Genomic DNA, 22,740 nt, shown 5'->3' with positions numbered 1-22,740 from the left:
ACAGTCTGCTTGCATGGCTCTTCCAAAAGTAGTTCATTCCCTCCTCCCTTGCTGTTCTGTCTCCTCCTGACTCCAGTCACAACTGCTGAGACACCCTGTGCCTAAGGAGAGGAAGGTGGACAAATGTGCTTACAGAAGGAGCTGACAGTAGGTAGCAGACCATGCGAAAAAACAAGGGGTCTGCAAGGGTTCCTGAGCTGTAAGGAGCCACAAACCCAGTTTTAGACCCCAATCTCTGTGGAGTTTATGTTCTAGAGGCACATTGTTATATCCATGCTGTTATATCTGTGCTGTGGCATGCAGCAGACTGGTGGCCCAGCTAGTCCTAAGCAAGTTCAACTTGGTGATATCTTCCTGTGCTTTCCCAGAGATGAATTTGCTGCACAGCCCTGGAGAAGATAGGTAACTTTTATCTCAAATTTTTGAGTTGCATTTTTCCTCATTTTTACCTCTCTAGCAGTCATCTTCTGGCCAGATTCTCCCTGTTTATCCAAAGCAGGTTGTGCCGACAAAACAACAGTTCTGACAGTTTGAGGACTCCATGTGAATCATTAGCATAAAGTCAGCATCATTCTACCCTGATGGTTTTAAAAAAGGTAAAAAGGAAGCAGTTTACAATTTCCACAAAACTTTTTCCTCAGGTCATCATGAAACTTTCGGCTCCTTTGAGGAATCAAATATAATATATTGCACCTAAAGAGAGCCCCCAAAAATGAGATCATGGCATAAGGTAGAAACCCAGGGAAATGTTAAACATCACAAGTAAATAAAAATGGGAGGGTTTGCCATTCATTCTTCCTTCCCTTTCTGTATCTGTCTTGTCTCTGAGTAGTGGGGCTGCTCCATCAGGAGTTGTTTTTATTTTATGATCAGGTACATAATACTTGCTTATCAGACACAAATAGAATAAGTTTGAACTAAACATAACTCTTCACTCTTTTATTCATGTAGAGAACATGAAATCTCAGGAAATTATAATTACTGAAACAAACTGTTCTGCAGTGGTGGCTGTAATCAGGATCATACTTTGTGGGTACCATGTAGGTATTACAGTGGCTTCCTCTAGAATGCTTCTGTGCACCATCCTGTTGGCATTGATGCTGGGCTGTGGAATCAGAGACAAAATGAATTCTAGCGATGAGCGATAAATCAATTCCTTACTGCCTTTCCTTTCATTCTATGTATGATTTTAAAAATGTTGTCTTTTTAGAGAAAGCTCTTTCTGTATCGTTTTAATCATTTTCATACAATACACTTGATTGCAAAGGACAAATATTCTGGAGAGTCATTTCAAACTCTTGATTTCTGATGTTGCAAACAAATTATTTTCCTGGAAAATCATACTAAAACTTAAAAAATCACACCTTTTGAGGGCGGTTTTCCTAGATACACAGGAAGCAATTAAATCTCACCACATTTCTCTTACTTTCTCTTGAGGCCTGCCAATTCCAACCACATGCAAGACCTAACTATGCCTTAGTAAACGTGGTGGAACCACCAGATGTTCTTGCAAGTCGCTGGGCGTGATGGGGGAAGGTTTTTCGCAGCTTGCCTGTGGCAGGGAAGGAGGATGCAGGGGAGACCCAGAAAAACTCAGCTGCTCCCAATAACGCGTCCCCTGGGCTGCTCAGCCTAATTTTATTTTTGCAGAGGACAAGCACGCCGCCTCGGGCGGCAGAAACGTTCCAGCGCAGCCTTTAACTTGGGGACAGTGCTTGGAAATCCCGTTTGCACCCTGCGCTGTGCCCGGTGCCCAAGGAGGGCGGCGGGCCGGGGGCTCCCGCGGCTCCCGAGAGTCGGGAGAGCCCCGAGCCGCCGGCATGGCCTGTCCGCGGGCCGAGGGCCCCCTCTGCTGCCCTCCTGCGGGAAACACGAGCTTCCCCCTCTGCGGCCTTCCTGGGAAACAGCGAGCTTCCCTGTCTGCTGCCTTCCTGAGGGAAACAGCGAGCTTCCCTGTCTGCGGCCTTCCTGGGAAACAGCGAGCTTCCCCGTTCTGCTGCCTTCCTGAGGGAAACAGCGAGCTTCCCCGTTCTGCTGCCTTCCTGAGGGAAACAGCGAGCTTCCCTGTCTGCGGCCTTCCTGAGGGAAACAGCGAGCTTCCCGGGAAAGGAGCGTTCCCGCACACGGCCGGCGGCGCTGCCTCAGGACAGCGGCCGGGGACTCGCCTCTCGCCTGCTGGCGATGCCCGAAGGAAGGTTTGGCCTCTCTCCCGCGCGGCTGAGTGGGAATAAAGAGGTGATTAGGGCACCTCACAGGATATTTCCACCTCCTGTGCCCGCAGCTGGCCGTGCCTCAGTCTGATGCTCTGTCATATGAGGTGGCTGGGTATTTTTCCTCCCCCTTGGTAGCTGCTGCTACAAAGGCCTGAATGTGAAAACACATACGGCACTCTTCATGTGTAGGCAATCTCTTTTCTCGGCTATGAAAAAGCAGGCAGTTTTGCAGTCCTTATTTATGGTGTTAGCAGTAAGTCAATATACCATACAATCAATACACAATCAATTTTCATAACTGGAGGCAGACAGAAGGGCAGCACTCAGCAGTCATCCTCCCAGTGCTGAAGTGACGAATGACTATGTGGCAGTTCTGCTCATAAAAGACTCCTGGTGGATCACATAAAAGATCAAGTCATCTACTTAATGCATGAGAAGGGACACTGATCTTACCACACTAAACCAGTTCTGGGCCAGTCTACCTTCAGCATTCTGATTGCAGCTGTATTTACTCAAGGAGTCACACAGCTTCTCATTGAATGTCCTTGGTTTGTTACTGTCCTTTTGATAAGTTTATCTGCTTTCAGTCTCTGCGTGGGCATCTCATTGCTCATGACTGCAGTTAGGAAACCCACAGAAAGGGTTCAGATAAGGTCTTACCAAATATATATGGAAATGCACCCATTTCTGACTTTTACTCTTTGATTGGCAGCTGCAGACAGTCATTGCTGTAGGAATCTCAGAGACGGACAGGAATTAAAAGTTCATCATATCACACAGCAAAAGAGCAAAAGCAGAGAGGATCTGAACTCAGGTAAAGAAAAACCATCACATTACAGAATACCCTCACCTCTCTGTCTCCTAGGGGCCACTCCAGATATTCTCTGGGTTTTACCAAGTGTGCTTCTTAAGCCTGATGCATTCATAAAAGTGCAGCAAGCATAACTGGAGAGACAGCCCCCTCTGACTAAAAGTATGACAAACAAGCCTGTGAAGTCTTGTGGTCATTGCATAAGCCGAAACAGAGGTGAGAATATGTTGTGAGAGAAGTTGTTACTATTCTCATGTCTTTCTTAGGTACCAATGAAAGAGAAAAGATGTTTTAGATTGGGTCAGCTGTAATAAATACATGGGTTGTCAGGTACGGGTGCAAAAAAACAGCCTTAAAAAAATTGTGGTCCTCCAAACTGATTCCCCTATAACTAGTGGACATGCACCAATTCTTCTGGCTAGGAGAAGAAATCAAACCAGAACACTGCCTTTTCCTCTATGGCTAAAAAGGCTGTTTTCCTGCCTGAGAAAGAGGAGGGTTTTTTTCCAAAACAGAAAACCCAAAACAGTTTTCCTTTTCAGTCATAGACAATAAAAACATTCTGCTTCTACTGAGATCCTTTGTGGTTTTCATTTTGTAATAGGTTTGGTTCCATGCTTAAAAATGCTCTGATAAAGGTGATAAATTTGGGTGTCACTTGTCTCTGAACCAGACTGAAAGCAGAAAAGCAAGTTCATCTCCAGCAGAGGCCAGTGCATATTTCAAAATAAAGCATCTTGCCAAAGTATGTTTCAGAGACCTGCACAGGCATGTTTCTTGAAGTGCTCAGCACTCACTTGCACCAGGCACAGTACTAACATGTGGCACTACCCCTCAGTGCCCTGTTCATCATTTCATAGTCCTCTGTGCCAACTCCTCTCTTTTTCTGCAGTTCTGCTTCACAGTTTCTTTTCTGACACCAAGTTTTGTATTTGTCAGTGCATAAATAGAACCAGGATTGTAAAAATATTCTGCTTGGCAGCCAGGCTTGGCAGTTCCAATCAATTAGGGCTGGAAGTCATGATGGGATGGAGAAGGCAGCCCAGGCCCAGCGTGTATAAATGTTCTCATAGCCCAAAAATTCTCTTGGCAACCCCAGCCCCAAGCGATTCAGTCCGCTTAAATTACTGTGTTTTCCAATGTGCCTGTGCTGGTCGACTTTGTTTGCCTCATATTTCTCGGGTTAGTGATAGCTGAAGGATTGTTTCTGTGGTGCTGACAAAGCATCTCCTTACCTTGGGGCCTGAGGGTAAGAGAGGTGGTTGGCAGATCTCTGGTGAGCATTCCCTGTGGCTCTGTAAGGGCGTCCTGAGGCATAAGATAGCAGTGGAGCTGCAGGAGTGCACAGCTTTCTGCACTGCTTTCTGTGGCTACGGTCAGTCTTCACAAAAATGGAGGAGGTGGCACTTCCAGCTCAGCTCCACTTGCAATCTGTTCAGCTTCTGCAGTGCAGCCCAGACAAGCCATGGAGAAAAGCCCCATAGGATTTACAATAGAAGAAAGTAACAGTGGTAGTGGTCCAGCCAGCAACTTACTCTTACACAATTGCTAGCACGGATTTTAGTGGCATGTAGTGCAGCACATGGTAAACTAAAATAGTCATTCCTCGGATCTGTGCTGGTATCTACTACACAAGTAACTTACAATCAAGATAACTATATCTTTACTTACATGCCTTCTACAGATTCAGCCACAGGGATAAACAGTGTTTCCAGCAGCTATGTGTCTGTCCACAGCTGAGTGCATGCAACACAGAGCTCTGATAGCTCATCTCAGCTGTCAGGCAGAGCAACAGGGAGAAGCCAGGACCAAAACCAACTGTGTTACCACTGCTGCTATGGATTCCTTTGATTCACTTGGCAGCTGATGCACCTTGCCAAATATAGGTTCAGTTTCTCCGATGGCTACTGCCTTACTTGATACCAGCTCTTGCTGGTGAAGCAGAGTTTAGTAGTGATTAAGTCAAGAATGGAAGAACTCAAATTCCTGAGTTGTCTCAACAAAGAGTTAGGTTTGAATTTAACATGGTCTATGACCAATAAGAAAATGAAAGCATTGGCTGTCAAATTTCTGCCTGTGCTGCAGCCAGTGGGTACCTGTGTGCAGCACGGACTGTATGCTGTATACACAGATCTGTGTGTGTTCCACACTCACTATAATAGCTGCTTCTTTCTATTAGATCCTAAAATGTAAGTTTTGGAAAACCAGTCTGCTGGTAAAGGTGCTCTGGTTTGAGCAGCAATCTTTGCTGAAATGGTGGTTCAGACACTGCTCTTGTGGGCAGACTAGTCTCAAGTTATGGGATCAGCCAGATGTGACTGCATCCTGATCTTCAGCTCCCTTTCTCAATCTGGTAATTTCAGGCAGGCCTTCTCTGCTCTCAGCACAGTTCCTACAGTTTCCCCCTCCAACAAGACCAAAATTATAACCATGGTATCCAGGCAACAGATTCAGATAATCTCTCAGATTAACTGCAATGGCTGCTGGCTGCTAACTGCAGGCTACCAGGCTACCTTGTGGCCATCTCTTGTGAAAATTCATATCAGACTTGTTCAGTGGAGTGAAGTATTTTCCCAGTTTAGCTTGTTGCCCTCAGAAAACATGCTTGAAATTATCTTTTTTTTTTTTTTTTTTTTAAACTCTGGTACTCTTTGTGTTAAACCTTTTGGCCTACTCTTAACTTCTTTTCTCCTGTAAAGGAAGTCTACTTTGTGTCCTTGTACTGTGAGTGTTCAAGTTCTCTCTTAGGCCCTGTTTAAGCTTTGTTAAACCCTGTATTGCTTACTTACCCAACAAATACACAGGCTTCATTTACCTTTTACAGTAACCAAAACTGAAATTATTGATTACCTGTTTCCTTCAGGACACGGTGTTAAACTGCTTCAGATCCAAACTAGAGAAACTGCATACAGCAGGAAATCCCCAAGAAAATGTAAAAAGGTCAGTGGTGCATTTGATGACATGAGTGCTTATGAAGCCACATAATTCATCATTTGTTACTGCAGAACTTGTTCCTAGGGGGATTAACATTTGCCAATAAATATACCATATGCTGGATTCTGCATGGAGATTTTTTAAGATACTTTACCAAGTCATTATGGATCTCCCATGACAACTATGACTAAAATGGGCCAAACCCACCAGGGTTCCCTAGACCAGTGAAGCATGTAGGTTAAAGGATGAAGTCATGTCTCATTCGTGTACCAATTCTTCAGTGAGACGTTTACAATTAAATAGTTTGGTTGTGACTTGTCTTTTGGGCAGAACTATTACTCCTCTGTGAGGTTGTGGACTTAACCCTTCCTTCTCCCCAGAAGAAGAATGGAGAAAGAACACAGACAAAAGTACAGTTTGAATAGCTATTAGTGTCTGGTGAGGTTTAGATTCCAACAAGAATTGTGGATATGGAAGAGAGGCTATAAGTAATCTCCTACTACAATTAAATTGTAATTTATTTTCTAAGTCAAAGGACCAAATGAAAGAAACACAACTAGTTTTTAGAAGTTGGTCTCTCATACTAAGCTCTTATATGTTCCACTTTCATGCTGTCATGGTCCTTCCTTTGCAAAGTTGCCTGAAACTGCAGAGAGAGAAAATGGGCTTTCCAGCAACTGCGGCAGGAAGCTCTGTGAGACAGACACAGGCATGAGCTCACTCACGCTCTGTGGCTGCTTGTACCAACCAGCTGAGAAAAATCCTTTTGCAGATGGTGAAAAAGCATCAAATTGCTTCTTTGGATCTCAGCTATCTTCCTGACTTCTGTGCCAAAATAGTTAATATTTCCGCTGCCTCCCGTCAGCCTCTCCCGTGTTACGCTGTGCCAGTAAATGAAACAATGGCTCTTTAAAACACACAACCTGCCTTTGTGCGTGTGCAGACTCAAGTGCTCACACCAAACGTGTTTGCTTTTGACGTAAAAACACTATATATACACACCCAACACTGCATGTGCTGAACTAAAACCTAAATCACGTCACCAGAGACAAATTCTTTGAAGAATTAAGTATGACTGGGGGCATGTCCACAGCATGTGAGAAACTCTGAAGACCTCTGGAGATGAAAGACATTACTTAATTTTAAACACTGGGAAAAATTCCCAGTATAGCTGGAAATTAATGACAATATTCCCAAGGAACTTCATTAGAAGGAATATTTGGCTCATGTGACATAGTACAGATGGTTTAATTTTATCATGATGGATACTGTGTAAATGACTAAATAAAGGAGGAAAACACATGATGAAATAAAAACAATAGTAGTATATATTTTCTAAAGTGTTCTTAAAATGGGTGCTCAAAATAGATGTAATTCTAGACTTTGCTTTTGTAAAAAAGTATTTTCCCCGTTTTAAGTTTCTGTTTGCAAGAACAGAGAGATTTCCTAAAGCAAACCATGCACTAGCAGAGTAAATTCCAGTCAGATAATATTCATGTGAATGCATGTCCTACCTGTAGAAGTACATATGTCTTCTTTTCTCTGGCCACTGTACCAGTGCAAGCTTGACATATCAGAGAGGAAGCAGAACAAGAGAACAGTATGTGTCTGCTTATCTATTTCAGCTTATTTTTAAATGTAAAAAACTTTCAGTAAAGCCAAATGCCAGAAATTAACAACCAGGTAATCCCGTTGGCCTGTCTGATCAAGAAATGGCATTATTTCAGTGCTACAAAGGAAATGGTTCATAGAACTGGCAAGTGGGACACTTTTTCCACAGTAAATTTAAGACAGTTGCAATGGCCAAAATTAGCCAAGACCACAGCCATACATGAAGGCACTATTTTGAACAGAAAAAAATGAGCTATCTGATTTTAAAAAAATTATTTTTGCTTTGCTGTGTTTTGGAAGCTTCAATGTCTTTCCTTCTTCTCCCCTATTCTTCAAATAACTTTTCATACCACTGTGTTTGAACAGATAAAAGCTGTTTGTACTTGGTAACATAAAATGAGCGCTGTGTAAGCAATCCATTCCTGCAGCAATCATGGGTGGTGCACAGAAGAAATGATAGATTTTCTGTGTGTGTTTTGAAAGACAGAATACTTGAGAGCCTACATTATCCTGACCATTTCAGAATGGTTTTGCTCCAACACATGTCAGGGAAATGACACTGAATGGGCTTTCAGGGAAAAACTGTCTGACAGCCCAACTCCTTGCAAATCATTAAGTTGCCAGTTTTTTCTTTCCTATCAATAAAGTAAGATAGAAAGCAGAATGAAGTAATTTAGCCACATAGGCAGTTAGCAAATGCAAGTTCTTGAGAGCAGAGGATGTTGATTAGCTATGGGACCTGTGAGAAGCCATCTCATCCAGGTAATTATGAGGTCTCTGAGACCTGCTGGTCTATTGCCTGGAGCAGTACTATGATTTTTGGCTGCTAGATTTTTTCCAACAGTCATTGCTACAGCCACTGTAGACTTCTAAATCATTATTTTGGCTGATGAAACAGTAAAGGCTTGAGTTCATCATCCACAGGATGATCTCATTGCTCTGCAGGTGTCAAGCAGAGATCATCTCTGCTGTCTTCTCAGCCTTGTTGTAACACAGGTTAATTACAAGAAATGTGGCCATAAAAGAGAATGTACTTCTCAGTATTCTCACCACCAAAACTTACAACACATTAAGAAGTTTGAAATAATTAAATATCATTATAAACATGTCCTTTTAAACAACAACAGGTTCCCTCTGGGGTGAAAATGGGGTCTCAAACACTCCTTTTGTTCTCTCTCAACAAGGTAGCACCCCAAAATGCACATATGCACATGCTTCTGTGCTGATTTCGTTAAACCATTTGTGTTTACATATGTATTTCATTAATTTAGAATAAAACAAAATGATTACTAGTAAGTCTGCCTATATTCAGAAATATTTTGTCCTGAGGTATTACAAAGTTACTCATCTGTCACATGCATGTCTGTCCAAAAGAACACAGAGCACAGAGTGAAGTCTCATTATTATTCCTATCTGTCACTGTTTTGGAAACTTGCATAATCTCATGCCACCTTTGCCTTGAGCACTGCCTGCCACTTTCAGCACTATCTGGAAATGTTACACGCTCTGTCTCCCTCTGGTGATCAGCGAGGCCTCAGGGCAGCCAGCATCCCCATGATGTGTTTCTGTGGTCTGCGCACAGGACACTGTCCATTTGCCACCCAAAATCCAAACTATTGCATGCAGATAATATCTGCATTCTTACCCACACACCTTCTATTTTAACAGCTTTGTTCCTGCCAACAGTTTGCTGAAAAGTGTTCATGTAGTACTTTAGTGCCTGAAGCTAGAGAAAATGTTACATTTATGCTTTAAAACCTGGAGCGTGCTGCACTCAGTGTTGCATAAAAAAAGCATCTGGAATACAGAAAACAATACTCTGAGGATAGTTACTAATTGGATAATGATACTAATGACACATGATTTTGCAGTTACTGAGTTTCAAATAGAATTCCAATGCAAATGGTTTGAACTTGTCTCCTGAAAAGTTTGTATCTAAAATCTTTCCAAGCCATGTTGAATCAAGTTCTAAATATATCATTAGGAGAACTGTGGCTCCTAAAGAGACTTTTATGTGAAATATTTCTTAAGGAGCTCCGTTTGCCTGGCACAACATACTTTCAGTTCTTCAAAGTTACTGTTATTCTTAATAGGCAATGTTTGACTGACATATGTTCTGCTCCATAAATCTAGATGAAGATCATAAAATACCAGAGAAAACCTGTTAGCTTAACAGTAGCTGCCAAGTTATATTTTATGTTATACCTGTGTGACATCTTAAATTCTTCTGATGTGTATCTATATATTTACATATAAATATACATATAAAAGAGTGTATATCTATTCACATACTTGGAAGACAAGGGAAGAAATGAAAAATCAATCTCTGTAGAAATGGATTTCTCCTGTTTCTGGAATTCTGTACTGTCCTTACTGGCAGAGCAGATTAATTCTTTTCCCCTACCTGACTTTATAGTGCTAAAGATGTTGGCTTCCATCTGCTTCAAAAGGTGAAGTTACAGGAGAAGCATGAGGGGCCTCTTGACTGCCAAGCACTTACCTGAGAGACAGCAATGTAAATCTCCATGTGGCTCAGCTACTTTAGTTTTAGTCAAGTTCAAACTCTCTTTTCCTTAGTCTCTGCTGGATATGGTCCAGTCTTTTCCTTAAAGGCTGTTCAGAACAGATAACAGACATGTTAAACACACAGAATCTGGTCTAAAATGTTCACATGGAAGTGCAAGTCTCTCTTGTCTTTCAGGAGAAAGGCTGAAATAGGCATTGAAATAGCTCCCTATAGATGCCTACTATTTGTAATGTGGCAAATTTCTGTGCCCAACAAAACCAGAAATTCCAAAAGAGCGAGTTCACTGCTTTTCCAGTAGAGGATTTTCACAAACACAACCTCAAATTAAATCGAAACATTCACATTCATTTCATGTCCAGGTGAATATTTTGTCTTTTTTACGCTGCCTAATGAAATACATGCCTATTTAATGTTAGTTTTAAAAGTGTAACAAAAAGCAAACTAGGAGACAGTCTGGGGTTTTTAATTGCTATGGTATAGAAAAGATTTTCTCCTGGTTTCAGCATATGCTTACCTTGCTTATATGAAGGCAGAAAAGGCTTTCAAGGTAAATATTTGCAATGGAATTTGTTTGTAGTAATCTTTGTTCTTAACTTCTTTTAATGCTTTGAAGTACTCCTTTTAATGCTTTAAAGCACTTACCTTCTGTATCAAAAGATTTGTGAAGACATATTGGTATTCTACTCAAAACTGGCAAAAATTATCCTCCATGCTGACACTGGATGTCACTGGATGGCAGTTTTCTACCACAGAGTTGGAGTTGCTCAGAATATGTTTGTTTTCTACTCTGTACTGTAGAGGGAAAACAGCTTCAGAAAAGCCACTTAGGAGAGTATGCCCAGGAACATATCAGACAAACACATTCAAGACACCGAGGCATCCAAGTGACTTCTATGTCAGACCAGTCAGCACTTTTGCCACAGTGCTGTTTGTAATATTTTAAAAGCAATGCATGTAAATATATTTATTGCAAATGCATTCCCAGTGGAACCAGAAATTATGGGCTATAGATTTTGAGGATGTGTCTTTCTTCTTTTAAGATTCTAGAAAATCCAAGGACAATTGTGATCTAAAACATCATTTATAAGGGGTACACCAAGGATTTTCTCATCATCAAGTGTCTCAGAAAGTAGTTCACACAAATGCAGCTGCCTCAGACATGGTTTTGGGATTTAAATCTTCATGGTAAGAGGAAGTTTATTGTCTCCTCCAAGTCAACTGTCAGATGTCATGCTGCAGGAAATAAAAGAATTGGCTGATTTATTTACTTTTTTACTTGGTAAATAAAGGACCTGGAATAACATAGATCTAATCAGCATCCTACTGTGTATTGCCAAGCTCTTCTTGAGCAACATCAGTGAATTATCCCCTGACACCAGCAGGAAACAGCGAGCACTGCAGCATGTAAATGCACTGCTGCATGAGGTACCCAAGAGAGCTAGCACCTGTGGCAAGTTCAACAAGTGACATATTAAAACAATTCCCTCTGAAAAATGGAAAAAAAACTGTGAACAGCCTGTTTTACACATGCACTTTTATGATGCAGCTCTCTTCTGCACAGGCCTTGCTCCCATTGCTAGGGAAGCAGGCAGTTCATGTACAGTGTAACATGTCGACAATGAGACTCCTGTAAAAAACCCTTTGCTTGCAGCTCCTGGTGCCCGGTGAAAAGTGGGCATTGCACTGAACAAAAGGATTTCATCTTAAGAGACCAGAAGTATATTTTAGAAGCTGCTACATTTGGGTAGACATTTTCAAGAAAGCTTAAAGTTAAGTCACTTATTTAAATCCTTAGCAAACCTGTAGGTGAATCTTACCTGACCAGTGCTCTCAGTAAATAAATGCCATATCATGGAACACAGGCAGAATTATTGGTTATCTTGACAGTGCTATAAAAGTCACAAGGTGTGGAGACCTCACAGTTTTCCCTTTTAAGTTGATTCTTAAAGCAGAAAATAGCAGTAGAATTACAGACCTGTTAAAGGAGGTCTGCCTAAAAGGGCTCTCAGGAGGTCATCCAGGTCCAGCTGCCTGCCTCATGGCATTTCTGATGGTTGTTGCTGGCAACAGTTCAGACAGTTGCTTCTCCCACCTGTTCTTAAAATTCTCTGATTACGACTCTCTCCCATCTTCCCCCGGCTATTGTTTCCAGCGCTATCATTACTAGTGGAAAATTTTACTAACACATGACCTCCATATCATCTGCTAAAGTTCTATATTTACTGCTGCTTGTTCTGCCCCTAGTAGACAATGTGCAGACCAACAAGGAGGAGCATTATTTCCATCCTCTTTTTTAGCTGTGTACTGGAAGACAGTGGTCTTAACATTTTCATGTGTATGCAAACACATAGGTATATGGCCAGGCCACAGCTTTTTGAACTGCAAAGCCCCTGAAATTTGTCCCTAAGCTGCAGTTTCTCCATACCCTATCTAAATGTAAGGCTATGCTCATGTTGGAACAGGAAAGAGGGCAAACTCCTTTTGGGCCTTTTCCCTTCACTTGCAGACCCACATGATTTTATTTTCTTGGAGCAGTATTGCCTTCTGCAAACAGAGATAAAAAGCTAGCTCTGTGTTCTAACAGCATCAGGATTTCTTATCAGTTTCCCAAATATACCCTGAATAATTATTTGCCTTCTTCCTGTACACTGCTTGCCAGTAAGCACACTGGCAAAACACCTAACTGTTAGAGTGGGAAAGGAAGTGACTCTGCAGCTGTCAAAAAATGTTCTCCAGGAAACAGATGGCTAGAGCTATTATTTACAGCTGACCATATATGTTAGAAAAAAGCCGTTCACACTACAAAATCTGGAGTATCTGGAAAAGTGGTGATGCATTACTAAATGAGGTGCAAAGAGGATGGGTGGTTGGTGCTGTGTATGCAGCACAACCCTTCTTCATTGGAAGATGTGTGGCATATTAAGGACCTACTTGCTTTCTCCTGTCTAAAGTCTTTGATACTTGGATCAAAGTTACATATTGAATAGCCATTACAATGAAGAAAAGATGTGTACAAAGAGTGAACAGTATGTCTGGTGATGCAAGAAGGTTATAGGGCAGTGATATTCTGCAGAGGCAGAGGATGGACTGAGGGTAATCCCCTGCATGGGGATTTTATACTTGGGCATGGAGCGCTCACCATAGTTCTATGTCTGAAAGATATTTTGGTTGTAGAGCATGTGCTGTACTTTTCCTGCACAACTGTTTGCTTAATGGCAACCTCAAAATGCAGAGAAAAAAAAAGTTATACAAAAGCTAACTACATAACAGCCCATACTTGGGAACAGCTGTACAGTGGGAAAGACATTTCAGAACTTAGAATAGGAAATGAAATATATTTTGAGAAATTATTCCTACTATGTCATTGAAAAACCATTTCATGACAGACAATTACGCCTTTTAGTTTGATGCTACAAATGCAGGGACTACTTTTAAAACAAATCTTTCTGTTGATTTTTTATTAAGTAGGTTTTTAAAAGGCTAAGAAATATTTCAAGCCTATGAGAAGGTGTATTTTAGTCTACATGCAAACTTGTCTCACCTTTGAGATCCCTTCATTAATCCATTAATTCATACCTGGCATATGATGTGCTGACATTTTTACTTTAGTTTTGATTGTGTTGAATGATCATATTCTGATGTTTTTTGTGATGGTAGATGATGAAACATGAAAAAATCAGCTCTCAGCATATTTCTGAGACAGTTACCATCTTGTTATAATAAGTGGATGTTGGAGTGGTTTTTTTACTGCTATGCTGTCAGTCATATTTTGTTATGCCATTGATCTTATGCCAACTTGATGTTACAAAAAGGTTTCTGAGTGACAGTTATAGTGCAGTGAACATTAAATCCGATCTAACTAGTCTCTTCCATCCACTTCATACAACTATCCTGACTATAGTTTATTTATTAATACCTTATTAAACCAATGTATTTGACCTCTCACTTGGACACTGAAAGGCAGACAAATGGAGTATTATGAAAATGCTCCTTTCCTAATGCAGAACAAAGCACAGCCTACCATTCTGCTGATGAAATTAAAGCACCATTCTTGCAGTTTTGATGCTGCATGTGCGTCCATATGCTGCTTGTTTCAAAGAACAAAAGAAATCAGTCCAAACCAGAACCAAAGAAATCAGTCAACCATGAAAAAATCACAAGGCTCTTAGCAAATTATTTTCATTTTTCAAAAAAGGAGTCAGAGATTACCTGAAATTGGGAATTCACTACAGCTCTCTGGCACTCTGTTTATCACTTTTGGTACAGAACTGCAGGATAAACACCAGGAAGCTTATGTTGACATCTTCTGGGTGAGAAGTTATCCATTGTATCTGTGGTGTCCACAGGTAGTTTTACTAGGACACACATTGGTTCATTAGCAGATCACGGACTTCTTGGATCAAAAACTTCTGAGTGGGTGGAGGAGGATCTTTTATGTAAGAGTTGTAATCATAAGGGGTTTATGTTCCTGCTAAAAGCTTTGGATAGGTGATATTTTCTGAAGATGTTTGATGGAAATTCCCTGATCATCTCTTCTGCCTCTAGGAAATGCTTATGCTTTGCTGACAGAAGCCTGACTTAGACTCATGCCAGAAGGGATATGCTTCGAGGATTATAAACTAAACAGGAGAAGTAACAGCACCTGGATTTTATAGCTACTAAGAATACAAATACACAAAGCACACAGGCATCAGCCAGCTGAAGATCACAGAATCAGCATTTCTCTATAAGGCATGACATCAGATGTACCATGTGCAGGCTTTGGGGCCCTGGGTAGGAAAGAGACTACAAATAAGGAACAATAAAATCAGCAGTTTATACAACACAAGTTCACCTTAAGCCTTCCAGACACTACTTTTCATGCTTACATCAAGCTGGTCTCTCTTCTGCACCAGCTTGCCCCAAAACATCTTTCTGTTGCAATGCTCAGGAGCCATGGATATCTTTAACCACACATCCCAAACAGCTCCTGGCATCATATTATCTCTTCAAGTAATCTGCATTGCCCTAGCATACTTGCATTATACAGCAGATTCTCCACATGCTATATAAGAAAACACTTTTTAAATTGCTACATTGCAGAGAGCAGATAACTTTTAAATCCTCAAGACTCTAGAGTAAGCAGTTTCTTATTTCCAGGATTTGACAATATTTACATCTTGATCTGCTTCAAATCCTTTCACTGAAATTCAGTTTTATCCCCTGCTTCAGCTAGGAACAACAGACTGTGGCAGACTTTACACATCCCCAGTCAGTCAAGGTCATTCAGCAGGACTGCTGCTTCTGCCATTCACATGAACATGGTCAACTCTCTTCACGTTCTCAAAAATGCAGATTGCCAGTTTGTTTTAAGCCACTCTACCAGACACAGAATTTCTCTTTTTTAACTCTCTTTCACCACTCTGACAATTGCAGCACATATGTGTCTTCTCATTCTGCTTTCAGATTTTTCATATGCACGCAGATGACAGGAGGCCCAGTTAGAGGTATTGCTGTTCCTGACTCACAGATATTTTTGGAGGTTTGGTTGTTTCTTTAAACAGGTCAGCTAGCGTGCGAGGTTTATCACTTTAGCTAAAAAATCAGAGTGCTGCCAAGTGGCAGATAAGAACTGTGGAAAGAATTTCTGAGTTTCATTTTTTAATATTGTGTGGGTTTTGGGGTGGGTTTTTTGTGTGTGTGTAGTGAGGTTTTTTTGTTTGTTTTGGTTATGTTGGGGGGGGTTGTTTGTTTGTTTGGGGTTTGTTTGTTTGTTTTCCTGATGTCTCAGCTGGCCCTGTATTTTTCCAGTAGTATTCTGTGCGTACCCAGGGTGCCTGGGGCATTCAGGCATCCTGGCCCTTGCAAGCTGTGTGGCATCGACCTGAAGACTGACACAAAAAAAGACATTTATCACACCTAATTACAGGCATCCAAATAGCAAGTAACTATTCCTATAGCTTTACTATCTCAGCTCCCCTGTAGTAAGTAGGAAGGGATTAGCTAATTCTCCGGGCAAATACAACATATCTAATAGGCAAAATGAATCATAATCAGGAAGGTTTTCTCTCCTCACTGACCATAAATGAAGCCTAAAGAAAAGGCAAGAGAAACTGCACAGAAATCAACTGCATTGTACTTAATCAAAATCCTCATGTGCCCACATTTTTTTAGTTACTAATTCTGCATTTGCAGGAATTTAATTATCATAATTTTTTTCAAGATCATATCTTTTATGTCCCTGCCCACTACTGGGAGATTGGAGCTCAATGATCTATAAAAGTCCTGTGCAGCCCAAACCACTTCATGATTCTATGACTGTCTTTGTGACAAAGAAAAAATTTCCTTGGCAAACTTTCTTTGACTTCCCTGTATTATATTAGAACAGTCAGCAAAACAAATCCTCATTACTTTGAATCTTTCTCAGAAAACTGTAGCAGTCTTCAAATGGAAATAAATCAACATATGAAAACAAAATAAAGCAAATATATGCACACATATTTGATATAAATAAATGTGACCAGTAAAGATTGCCTAGTAGTCTGCTTTTGGATGTTGTGCTGTAGGATGCATTTGAAGAATGTACTCATAGTTTACCAGAAACAAAGTGAATTAATTAATTTTCTCTGAAAAGTTAAAAGAACATTCAATAAAGGGATCATGACAGTTTTAAGAGAATGTGGATTAGAGTTTCAGCAGATTATGCAGTAACAGCTCAGCAAAGCTGAGCACACTGCCAGTGCTTGGCAAGTAGCAGTAATTGGTAACTTAAAACTGCATTTACACCGTTTTTTTTTTTTTTTTTTTTTATTTTTACATGTTTTAAAGCTGATAAAGGACTACTAAATATTAAAGCAACTTTTGACACAACTAATGGACTGAAATCCAGAAACTGGATGTTGTCTAATTATCAGATGAACATCAAAAAGAACAAAAAAACCTTACAGCTCAAAAGAGGAAATGAATTACAGGAATATCTGCACTCAGAGTATCCTATTAACACCATCTTTATTTCCTTTTTACAAAAAATAGAAATAACAACAGACAAAACATACTAAAAAAACAATCAATGCTTTTGCCTTGATCTCACTGAGGAGCTGCTCAGGCAGAGTCCTGGATGAAACTTTGCCAGTATATGCTGTTGACAAAGGGAAATAAAGATATATGACAATATATCCATGCAAGACACAAAGTACAAAATGTGTTCCATGGCCTAACAAACATTTTGGAGGTTGCAAGTGTCATAACAATTTTCAAATTGTTACTTCTGCTCACCCATGCCTTTACATAGCACAGCTTACAAACAAGTTACATATACACATATATCATAAAAAAGATTTGTATATGGTATAACTGATACAAATTAAGGCATCCTAACAGCTGCTGTTTTGCTGGTGAGGGCTATGTCTCTCATAAGTGTTTCAAAAGGCTATATTTCAGGTATTTCAAACAAAGTGAGACATCATGACATGTTTTAGAGGAAGAATTCCTGCAGCTCCGGCTCTTCAATACTCTTTTGACTGTCAGATTTCTGGATTTTCCAGTTGATGTCATCATGCCTGGAGAAAAAACCAGAGAAAATTACTCAGTGGTAACATTAAAAATATAAAGGGGTTGGCAATGTGTTTGTTTATTTACCCTGTTTTGTTCCACTTGTATGTATTAAAATCTGAATTAATCTTTCTCTCTGGGCTCATTTTCTAGACACATATTTGTCTAAACAAAATACTTCTTAATATTGTGGATTTTTTCTGAGTTATAACTTCATTCTGAAATCAAACCTGAAAACCAATGGGATGATGAGAAGCTTTTTAAGTCACAGCACTAATTGGTGTGCTGTTGTCATGTTCTGGTAATAATGCAAAGAATATAAAAAAAATTTCCTTGTACTTTAGAGGAAAGTATCACAGTCATGGAGGGATCCACTACAATCAACATTAGACATATCCTATTGGTTTCTGACTCTGCCTATAACAGAATTATCTTATCACAGTTAGTATCATCAGAGAGAAATGAACCTCTCTATCTGTTGTATAGGAGATTTGAATGAAGCTTGCCAATTAGAGTAGAAAAATTAAGCACAACATATCTGTAGCACTCATTTTCTTCACTTCCTTTCATATGCTCCTGCTCTGAATTCCCAGTATGTTCACCTTCTCTTCAATTAACACTTCTAACTGATTGTTCACTAAGCATCTAATCCGCAGCAATTTTCAAACCTGCTAAGAGCCTCACTTTTAGTTATTAGTACTGAAGAGCAGAACTCCTACAATACAACCATGACTAGCTGGTTTGCTGCTGCAAAGGACAGACACTAGAGTGAGACCAAGAGTTTGCATGAAGGAGTTTGCCCTTTAACTCATAAGCCTGACTCTTGTAAGCTAGAACAACTTTATTTCAATCTACAACCATCACAAAGAATCAAATATTGCCAATAAACTTACACTTAGCATGGTTAGTTAACCTGGCGGTTACTTCGGGGTTTAAGAAGCTGACCTCATGGTTTTGGGTCCTAATAAGAAATGCATGAGGGATCATTCTATTTTAAACCCCTCTTTATTCATCTAAATTACAGCTGTCACATACCCAAGGCAAGATCAAAATGCACAGAATTGAGCCAGACCAGACAGACTTTGCAGAACTGAGTCTGAGGAGATAAAAGAGGAGCTTAACTCTTTGCTGTACCTACAATGTTGGCATTTCAGGTGCATTTCTGTTATCATAGCATTACCTGTGTATCTTTACTGAAGGATGCTTTATAAGGCTAAGACTAACCTGCTGCCCTGGGCCAGGCTTGCAGGGTTGAAAGCCCTGTGGGTGAGTTCCCCATGTAGAGGCTCACTAGGCCCACCAAAGAGCCCTTTGGCAACTCCACAGTTGCAGTGTGACCTCAAAGAAAAATTTTGGCTAATGCAGATGTCTCTAGGCAACAATACTGAACAGATATGCTTTTTACAACTGGAAAAAATGTATCACTAATATTGCTAGCTAGTAACCAAATGTCTAATTAAATTTCTAACAGATTCTAGTGCCCATATGGCCACTAATACATCCTCTCATGCAACAAGCAGTGACACGTGATCACAACAGTCCACCAGAGAACAAATGTAAATCTTCTGCAACAAAGTTACTTTCATATTCATGTTACACTCTACTAGTATAGTTACTAGCTACTGGTTAGTAATTAGGTAATGGTTACTATTTTGTTGGACACAGAAATAAGCATTCTTTTTCTGAAGAATATATTTGAAATTGTAATTTACAAATATTAGGCCTAGCAGTGGGATATGTATTAGGTTAGACCCGCTTGCTATTGCCCATTTTACTATCAGACAGACATGATGATGGATTCTGCCGAGTGCCCCCAAGTAGGAAGCAATTTTTGCTGTTCATAGCTGGACCTATGTACAGGATTTTATATTGATATGGTGAGTTACTGTTTATTTTAATGTAATGCAGATCTCAGATGACTCAAAGTGTGGGAAGGAACTGTTCATTTGCATACAGGTAAGATGGAAAAAGACTACAAACATTTGCTTGGAGTTGTAATATGCAAAAGTAATCCTTACAAAAGAGGAAAAAATACCCCAAACCATCTTGCACATCCAAAATTTCCTTCAAGGCTTTAAGAAAAATAGAGTGTATCAAATTTAAATAGGCCACTAAAAAATTTAGCAGAGTCTTCTACTATTAAGCTGTGACCAACTTGAAAAGTAAACTACAAACCCTTAATGTACTTTGGGGTATTTTGAATGAAAACAAAAATAAAAAAACAAATTAAAAGAACAGAAGCTGAAGAAAAACTGTGGGAAACTAGCTGGCAGGAACGCAATCTCACTGAAAGCAGATTTTGTATAATGACGTCAGATTTCAGAAAATGCTAATGAAATCCCCTATTATAAGGGTGTAGTGTGACAATGGGCTTGGGACAGTGCTTAGAAATACAACTTCCCAATGTAAAAATCTGTAAAGTTTTTAACCACCAAAGACTGTCCTGTTTTCCAAAAAAGTTCTTTATTTTTTCAAAATAGTTCTGAAATGCTAATTATGTAGTGTCCCCAGACTATCCAGGGAAAATTCAAAGTGTCCAAGAGGTTGTAATGCATACAATGGTGATGTTCTTGTAAGATTTAAATGTCACAACTACTGGGCATCATGTAGCTGACAAAAAGCACCCATTTTGCTATTCAAAAATCACAACATATGCCATAGGTCATGACAAAGGCTAACTTAGAAGTTCTGAGAACCTTCAGTCTGTGTCCTGATTTCTGAAAAGCAAAATACAACTCCCATTTTTTTTGTGATGTTTCGCAAACTCATGCACAGACTTGGGCACACAGTTTGCCACCTCCTGATTTGAGGGCACTGTAACACCTCCTCCAGCTGTGCCAGTCGTGCACTCTGCTCCTTGCTTCCCACTCTCTGGTTCTCCAAGTGTCTGTGGTAATGGGGGCTTTAGGACATGGTGCCTGCACCAGCAGTGCCTGGAGGGATGGCCAGGAGCTCGTGCCCAGCCATCACCCTCCCAGCAAGGGACTCCACAGCCCTGCAGCGGCAGCCAGACATTCCTGTCCCTCATTTCTGGGAAAACGCCACACTGCCACTCTCACAAGAGCAGCACGCAAGGCAAGTGACAAATTACAACAACTGCCTACACCTAGGAGATGGCTCTAACATAAGAATGAGATTAATCATTTTGTATTCCTCTACAGGCAGCTGGATGTTTTGACTGGAAGCTTCACATTGATGCTCCCTCAGACGGCTGCTATCCAGTTTTCTGCACAAAAGTTTCCCTCTTTGTTTTCAGAAGAGAATGAAACCTCTTGGAAATCTTACAGTTTCTGGTTTCACATATGCTGTGCCAATGGCTTCTGAACAAGACTCACATTTCCATTACAGAAACGGAGTTTTTAAGTATGGGAAGGTCCTGGCAATAGAAAACTAGTGAATGTACCCCCCTTCCTTCATATATTAGATATTTAGAAAACACTAACTTGAAAGTTAGGAAACTTAGGGTCTTGAACAGCAGAATAACTAATTTCAACCTAACTTTACATCTCAGTTTAACAGAAAAAGAAAAAAGGAATTTGTGAGTGTTAAGAGTTAAATGCAAATAGCAGGTCATTTTTAGAGAGCATTTGCTTATAAAATAAACATTTTATCAACTGTTGTTTTTTCCAACATATCTTTATGTAATTGAGGGACTGGTTTCCATCTGCCTGAATAATCTGGAGGGAACAGGACTAAATTAAGGAGTTTGAATACAGTCAGAGTTAATCTGATATTAAAAAGAGTTAAAAAACGATTTAACTTCAAGGTTTAAGGGAAAGTAAGGAAAATGTGTGAAAACAGAAGAGCACTTATTCTTACAGTAAAGCATTCTGCTTCATGTTCTTTGTACTCTCTTTAGAGATGAACTGCGGTCTTTTTGCTCTTCTCATGAGAGGAAATTTAATTTCCATTCTCATCTGGTACTTGACTTTTATTCAACAGAGGCAGAACGCTCAGCCAAAGCCTGCTATATACCCTAGTGGATTTATGAGCATGAATACTTTCTGTACTTGCTTGGAACTGAAATCCTGCAGCCAGTTCAACGGTGACATCAGCAGAAATCCATCATAAATTTTTGCTTTTCTAGGAATTTAGATGTTCATCTACTTCCCCTCTTGTGAATCAATCAGTTTGAGTGCTTCAGTTACAATGTTAAAAAACACATACAATTTGAGAAAAGAAGGCAACAGAGATGCTAAACATTACCAGGCAAAAGCACATACCAAGCATAGTTACACAGCTCTTCATTCAACGTGCTAGAAGAAAGACTGGTGTAGCTGAAGTAAGGATCCTAAAGAAGTACAACATCATAACAATTAAGAGCATGCACAGAGCTTCCCACATGCATAACATGGAAATCAACTAAAACATGCAGTCAGATAGCCACATAACATTTAAACAGATTTCTTTTTGCACCTGAATTTGTTACCTCTTTGAGATATGTGCTGTGGTTCTTTGGGTTGGTATGAAAATTTATTCTTTCCACGGTTCTGATGCTGGCAGCAGTAAAATGCAAACATGGTCTCTTCACAGAACAAGCATTTTATACTGCAAGCATCAATACTGTTACAATTACCTCATACAATCCTTCAAATTTCTTAGGGAACTACAAAAAATGCTCATGGACCTGCAACCTATCAGAACATCTTTGAAAACAGATAGTCTTTTCTCCTGTCACTATGAAATCTGAATCTCCCATTAAAAAAAAAGGCATTGTGTTGTAAAACTACTTTGTTAAACTGGCTGTTCAACGAGATGGTGCATGTCTTTAAAGACTCAAATCAGTAGTTCATATTGTCATTCTAAGTAGACTAAGAAATGCAGTCCCACTTTTATTTCGCCCTTTAGTTCTCCTTTGAATTTTTCATTTTTTCATTTAATTTCATTTCAGTTTGCAATAGCAATAGCTATTAATGGTCTAATAGCACCCACTAATATGGACTATTCACTATTTTCCAGTTCTCTCTTTCCATTCTTTCTTTTGCCTCCTCTTTGCCTAAGATTTTCCTGTCTTTTTCTCCCATTAACTTGTCATACTTGTTACAGTATATAATTCACTACTGCTGCCTCTCCTCCTATTAGCCTGCTTCATGTTTTTTTTTTATTGTGAAATT

The 22,740-nt window shown here is 39.9% G+C and overlaps 1 protein-coding gene across 1 annotated transcript in view; it reads right to left on the bottom strand.

The window, feature by feature from the left end:
- Positions 1-17,193: 17,193 nt before the first annotated feature.
- The window catches only part of SNCAIP (synuclein alpha interacting protein), a 52,037-nt gene continuing 46,490 nt past the window's right edge, over positions 17,194-22,740 (bottom strand). The window contains exons 10-11 of the mRNA XM_058823793.1: positions 21,850-21,917; positions 17,194-17,634 (exon numbers count right to left, since the gene is read on the bottom strand). Of these exons, the coding sequence (XP_058679776.1) occupies positions 17,550-17,634; positions 21,850-21,917 (153 nt within the window). The 3' untranslated portion in view covers positions 17,194-17,549. The remainder of the gene's footprint in view (positions 17,635-21,849; positions 21,918-22,740) is intronic.

The sequence above is a fragment of the Ammospiza caudacuta genome, chromosome Z, assembly GCF_027887145.1.
Source record: "Ammospiza caudacuta isolate bAmmCau1 chromosome Z, bAmmCau1.pri, whole genome shotgun sequence".
Classification (NCBI taxonomy): Eukaryota; Metazoa; Chordata; class Aves; order Passeriformes; family Passerellidae; genus Ammospiza; species Ammospiza caudacuta.
The sequence above is the reverse complement of the archived record's forward strand: the minus strand, read 5'-3'. Positions and strand labels throughout refer to the sequence as shown.